The 6,381-nt window shown below is 47.3% G+C and overlaps 1 protein-coding gene across 1 annotated transcript in view; it reads right to left on the bottom strand. All coding sequences in view use genetic code 11, as the record gives it.

Moving 5' to 3' along the window:
- The window catches only part of EGR_09501 (KRR1 small subunit processome component), a gene marked incomplete at both ends in the record, with an annotated part of 13,361 nt that overhangs the window by 303 nt on the left and 6,677 nt on the right, over positions 1-6,381 (bottom strand). Inside the window, 17 exons of the mRNA XM_024498750.1 lie at positions 54-163; positions 220-435; positions 555-662; positions 742-839; positions 1,009-1,127; positions 1,338-1,656; positions 1,764-2,317; positions 2,384-2,536; positions 2,801-2,938; positions 3,282-3,617; positions 3,927-4,036; positions 4,147-4,460; positions 4,585-4,811; positions 4,886-5,086; positions 5,389-5,495; positions 5,786-6,011; positions 6,196-6,368. Coding sequence (XP_024346845.1) covers positions 54-163; positions 220-435; positions 555-662; positions 742-839; positions 1,009-1,127; positions 1,338-1,656; positions 1,764-2,317; positions 2,384-2,536; positions 2,801-2,938; positions 3,282-3,617; positions 3,927-4,036; positions 4,147-4,460; positions 4,585-4,811; positions 4,886-5,086; positions 5,389-5,495; positions 5,786-6,011; positions 6,196-6,368 — 3,509 coding nt within the window. The remainder of the gene's footprint in view (positions 1-53; positions 164-219; positions 436-554; positions 663-741; positions 840-1,008; positions 1,128-1,337; positions 1,657-1,763; positions 2,318-2,383; positions 2,537-2,800; positions 2,939-3,281; positions 3,618-3,926; positions 4,037-4,146; positions 4,461-4,584; positions 4,812-4,885; positions 5,087-5,388; positions 5,496-5,785; positions 6,012-6,195; positions 6,369-6,381) is intronic.

Genomic DNA, 6,381 nt, shown 5'->3' with positions numbered 1-6,381 from the left:
CCGCTGTTGCGCGGGAGGGTCCGGACGAATCTTGGCGAGGTGACAAAACTCACATCAAAACCGCCGATGCGCATAGGTGCGGTGTCGAGTCTTTCCACTTCTACTGGCCTGGTTTGTGTGTAATCACCGCTTGTGCCTCGACTCTGGTGCTCGACAAAACGTTCTACAGAAAGGATGCCATTGAATAAGAGCTAATCAGGATGAAGTAAACACAAGTACCGAAAAAGTCCCAGGCGTAGAGCCGACGTCGTTGGAATACACCAGAAGTGCGGATGCCGTGAGTGAAGACGGCTTCCAATGCGGGTGCTAGACCGTACTCTTTACTGCAAAGCAATGCTGATAGAGATATTGTGGCCTCCACTCGACTGGCACAGGCAAAGTGCTTTGCCAGACGATTTACTGCATTCGCCAGTCTATCCAGCACCGCGCCAGTCACTATGATGGCCAAAAAAGGTTGTTTTAATCGATGCGGCGCTCACCTATCGTCTGATTTGTTAATTGAAAAAAAAGCACAATATTTCGTGACTTTGTAGGGAATGAGTGACATCACTCACCAGGATCGAGAATCGTGTCGGAGTACAGTCGCATTAGTGGAGTAGCCAAGTTAGAGGCTGCTTCTTCACTTTCTACAGACGCATGCTCTGCAGATCGGGGCACCACAACTGGAAATAAGGGAACGAATGCCGTGAAGTTAGTAACAGTCGGTGAGATGTATTGAGTTCAAGGGGATTGCAAACTTACTGGTTCCTTCTTTAGTGACTCGAGCTATTTGGCCGATTAGGAGGCGTTCACAACTGTTGTCCTCAACTCCACGACCCAGCCAATGACCACATGGGAATCTGAAGCAAATAAAGAGAAAACAAACGAACTCCAGGCAGAGAGCGGTTTCGAAATGCTCATCGACCCAGCAGTAAGATATTTCAATGATGCAATTATTTCAAAGACAGCCTCACATCTGTGCAAATGGTAATATTATAAGCGAAGAGAAAAAAAAAAGATGGCACTCACAAGTAAGCATGGTTGGTCAAGGGTGTGACAACAAGTACCGTCTCCACGAACATGTTGGGTGAGAAACCGGCGTTATCATGGCCAATTAAGAGGGTGTTGATTATACCCAGGTTTTGGTGCTGGAAGGAAAAAAGAGTAATGAAAGGGCACTGGAATTAAAAAGGCGTTCGCTCCTAACTTGACATTCAACATCCACTTTGTGCCACTGCTTAAAAAGAATCCAAAAAAACGTGAAGTCTCTACTGAATGTACCTCGAGTAAGTTTCCTCCAATTGGCAATTAGGCAGCAATTTTATGGAGGTGAAGTGTAAAGTGAGATGGAAAATCACCCGGAACTCCACATAGGATGGCGAAGCGCGAGGAAGCGGCACATGACCCGAACTGCCGAGATGTCCACGTAGACACACCCAAGCGTTGGCTGAAAAGGCCAGAGGGAGACGAGCGCGCCCACCTCCTCCACCCACAATAGCTACCCGGTAGAGCATCTCCGCTTTCTGCAACATCCGTGTGAACGAGAAGTAGTCCACCGCGTCCAGGGAGAGTAGGTGAACCAAAAACTGCTCCCTCTCCTCCTCGCACCGAAGAAAGGCGTGTCGAGAATAGAGCTCTCTGCCAGAAGAGGAAAAAAGATGCATAAAAATGGGCTTCCTAAAGTTTTGGAGCAAACAAAGAAGTTGCTCAAGTAGAACGGGCCTTACTAATGCAGGATTACAATCGTGACTGGAAAATGTGATGCATCTGACGACTCAACTCACCTTAAAAGTACAGCATCGGAGAGGAGAAGTTTGAGGTAGGCCGAGAGCCGTTTCTTCTCTAACGCCAGTCGAACGAAAGCCCTAGCAAGTCCGATGTTTGTGCAGAGTTTGTAGCCTGCAGAGGAGGCGACACTTTTAACCGCTTCCACGTCGTCCAATAATGCTGTAACTGAAGAGCCTCCAGCATCAAAGAGCGATGACACCGAGATAACCAGCGTATCATCGGGTAGGCGTGAGGGTCTTGGGGAGTCGGAGGAGGGCACGGCGGGTGTACTAGATCGACTACGCGTCGGTGCCCACAGCGAACGACGTACGCGTGCTGTAGCGGGGGGTGACAGAGCAACGATCTCGGAGGTATTCGTCGTTGAGGTGAGGCGAAGTGGTAGGCTGTCAAACTTCCTCGAGCCTAGAGCAGTTGAGGGTGAGCGAGGCAAGCGGCCGGTAAGGTCGGGTAAGTGGGTGGGGGCGCGCGCGGACACCGCGAGGGATGAGAGCGAGGGACAAGTATTCCGCTCCACGAAGGCCAAAATATGCATCCACAGTGCGGAGGCACCCTAAAAGAAAACAGTGATAAAAATCCACTTTGATGGAGGAGAATCAAAGGAGCTTAGGTGGTTCACATGTTTGCGCTGGATGCCATGGGACCAGATGCGCTCAAGGAGGTCACAGAGCCCGGAGACCAGAGTGTTCTCCTCCACTTCCGACACCGATTGGTAGTTGTGTCCCAGATGTAGCGCCTCTTGACCCATCTTCTGGATCACCATCCGTTTCGTCTTTTAAAAGAGGGAGCAAAAGAAGAACGGTCTTAATGATCGTAAAATTTACGAGGAAAAATTAAACATAAATTTGAGTAGTGTCGCAGGACCTCCATGTAGAATCATGAAGAATGCTCGTAGAAAAAACGTTGATGTGGAGTTTACTTTATCAGTAGGGGAAATTAAATTAGGAGAAAACACTAGTGTTTCTCCTGGATATTTCAAAGGCATTCAAAGACAGTGGCAGGTGTGGAGAGCACTGGACGAAAGAGAAGAGCTCACCCGGTGTTTGCATTCCTCTAGGAGGGAGTCAACAAAGTCCCAGTGGGCCTGGGCCATCGAGGGTGACAGAGAGCCCGTCTCGAGTCCATTGGGCCACGGTCCTGTCAACAGACGCGTTAGTCCGTCGCGACCTCGCAGCTGTAATTAGAATTGTTAGTGGATAAAATTTCCCTTCGTTTTGTGAATTTCACCGGAAACATCTACCACTTTTCAACAGAGACTAAGAAGAGATAGCTCGGAACACAATGGTAAGCGAACCCGATCTAGGAAGGCAGCAATTTTGACTTGCACAAGTGGACATCTAACCCGGGCGTTACAAATCAACTCTAGGGACGATATGCATGCGGCGTATGCCATTGTTATGGAGGACCCCGGCTCTACCATCTATGCCAAAAAACGCTGAGATTATTCCTTTTTATTTAAATGAACTATCAGGATCACAGTGAAAGACGAAGGATGGATAATGAGCAAGCTTACTAACCTGGATGGTGCGAGATGCGGTGGACTGGGGACCACTAGCTAAGGACTGTTCTAGCGTGGGCGGAGACAGAGCCTGCGGTGCCAAGCAATGCTCGCAGAGTACCGCTCTCGGAGCCTCGTCCCCACCGCAACCGACCTGGAATCTCGTTGATGGCACCCCCATCATCTCTTCTTCTAGCCTGGTCGTCGCTACTACTGTCGATTCCTCTGTCAGCAATGGTGAGGGCACGATGGCCATTCCAGAAGGTGGTGGAGGAGGTGGCGACTCACTTCCACACTGACGGTTGGCCGATGCTTTGCTCAAAAAGCTTCGCTCCAGAAGGCGAAAGTAACCCGGCTACGGAAAATAAAAAAGAAAAGCGTTTAAACAATTGCCGATAGGTTTTGTTGGTGACAGTGATAAGAGAGATACTGGAATTCAATAATCATGACGGAGAATGGGTGGAGTAAGACTGATGCTGACAAATAACCCCACACGGATTTTTTTTTTTTGAAATGAGCACAAAAATAATAAAGACAAAGTAGTTCCTGTTTCAAAGCAGCTACAATGAATTCGATACTTGAAAATGAAACAAAACCTTAGTCGACAATGACATTGCAATACTCAGGAGTGCCATTTGATGTCGTTTCTTTGGTTACCAGTTACCTGATGTGAACGCCGAAGCGTAGAAAACGAGGGATTTATTTTTGAGAAGAGGGGATGAGGCGACGGCACACTGCAAAACTGAACGCCGTCCAGTGGAGATTTTGGAATATCTACAAGCATAAAAACGATCGAGATGACAAATGTCTGGCTGCATTATCTGTAGGAATGCTTAAAAAAATTCCACAAGGCGATAAGGAAGAAGCATTCCCAAACCACCCACTTTCAACAAATCGATCTCTCCTCCTGCCGCGATCGACGTCTGGAGTGTGCGTTGCTGATTGGTGCATGGACTTGCGCAAAAGACGATCAGTGGCGGGTCTTTGATGATCTGCCGCGGCTTGGAATTTGAGGGCTCGAATCCGAGCCAGAAATGAAGAAACCTGTGGCACAATCGGCTGAGAACTTGACGCAGTGGATGGAAACCCTCCACCACGTGACATTCCGCACTTGCCGCAACGTCGAGGCTGATTTACTGTCAGCGTTGCGACATGGGCATCCAAAAAGGTGGCAAATATTTGAGTCTCCAGGAAGGCACTGAGAAAAGAACCGACGTTAATATTATAGCAGAACGAAAGTAGGATCTTCGCCAAATTTATATATTCGCGACTTTTTCCAGCGTTTGTTTTCAAGATGTGCAACACAGTTGCTGAAGATTTACCTGAGAAAGGACATGTGAGTTTCAGGGCAGTCCGAAAGAAAGCCGACTTTATCAAAGGCTTGAAGACCCGAACTTCCAGTTCCACTTGCATCCTCAGAGCCATCACTACTGTTGTGTCCAACCACTACAAAGGTCTCAAAGTCGACAAATATTTCTGCGAGGTGATTTAAAAAGATATCACGCAGGACGTAGTTAAATTTGAGTAGCTCTGTATAGTCTGCCATCTCCTAGGGAGGGAAAATCGCACTTTGAGACCAAGATACCATCGAATTAAGCAAGAGCCTTATTCCTGAATATGTACCCTTCGAGAAACCATTTCATTAGCGATTTCCCGCATACATGAGAAGTACTCCTCGGAGGGATATGATCCACTCTTTGGGGGATCGGAACTCGTCGTTGAGGAGGCAATCGCAGTATCTGCGAGGGAGTTTTGTGGAGGTCCTTCGGAATCGACGACATTTGTTGCTGCAATCTGCTCAATCAAGCGGTAAGATGCGGATCGCTAAAAGTAGGGCATATTAATAGGCATTAACGTTGTTATTTTTAATTGGTGCCAGAAATCCTTAAACCGTTTCCGTGGTTACTCTTGGCATCGTGATCGGGTAAGAAGGAAGCGACAAAACAAAACAACACACCTCAAACCACACAAAAGCGATGCGGTATTTTAGTCGTTAAAGAAAGCGAACCCCAACGCTAGCACAAACCTGAAGAGCCGGAATTTGGCTACAACAAAGCAGGTGGATAGGAAAATGATAGAAAATCATAAAAATCCCTAACAATTAATTACGAAAAGCAAGTATGTACCCGCATAACTGGTAGATTCGGGTCCAGTTGAGGTCGTTTGATTACCGTGGAAATCGACAGAGCCTCCGAGGTGGGTCTGGGCAAAGGTCGTGAAAGTGTATCGAAGCCTTGAAGGGGAAGAAGGAAGTTCAGTAAAACACCCTCAATTTTCCAAAGTAACATTCTGTTTTTCCTTCGTGACACAATCAGGGTTAAACACAATTATGCTACATATGTGACACTAAAACCATGAAAATAAATTAGACTCAAGGAGAGAAGGAAGGCAAACAACAGTAGCTTTTATGTTGAGGAGAAGAGCTAGCACAATGCAATAAAAACGAAAAAGATGGAAAAAAGTATTGCTTAACCAGATGGGAGAATGATGAAAAGTTGACCACAAAGGTGAGATAATACTTACTTGGGTTTCGTGGGACCGACTGGCTACGCGGTAAAGGCGTGGAGGTAGTGATAAAATTGGAGTCCAGGGAACGATCTAAGTTCTGATTGTTGGGTTGCTGATGCTGGTAAGTGGCTAGGACTGCCTCAATGTTGTGCTGTAATTCAGTGGAGTTTGGAAATGTCGGCAAGTCCACATCCGTGGAGTGGACAGCACCCTGATCGATGTCCAAGTAGCAGACGTTAGCCTGTGGAATACAAGTATTGATGATCGTGAGTAGGAAGATCGCATTAAGTGGTCCAAAATTAAATTGCTTTGGCTGTTAGAGTTGGGTAAATGCAAACTACGATGATAGCGAAACTAATCAGTTGATTACTTCTATAGGATAAACGTGCGCTAGAGAGAATGGGAAAAGTGTAAAGCTAGCCCACTTCACTAGCCAATCCAAAGTTGGAGAAGGATGGAAGTGAAGGCAATGAACCACGCGGAGTGCCTGTTGCAGAAACTGGTTGCGACGGTGACGGTTGCGGGGGCATAGGTGGGTGCTGAAAACGCATCCCCATAATGTACGGCACAGGAGCATCGAGGAAGTGAGTTAGTGTGGCTGGCAGCACGGG

This window comes from Echinococcus granulosus (assembly GCF_000524195.1).
Source record: "Echinococcus granulosus chromosome Unknown EG_S00150, whole genome shotgun sequence".
Classification (NCBI taxonomy): Eukaryota; Metazoa; Platyhelminthes; class Cestoda; order Cyclophyllidea; family Taeniidae; genus Echinococcus; species Echinococcus granulosus.
This window is presented reverse-complemented; position numbering and strand designations above follow the sequence as displayed.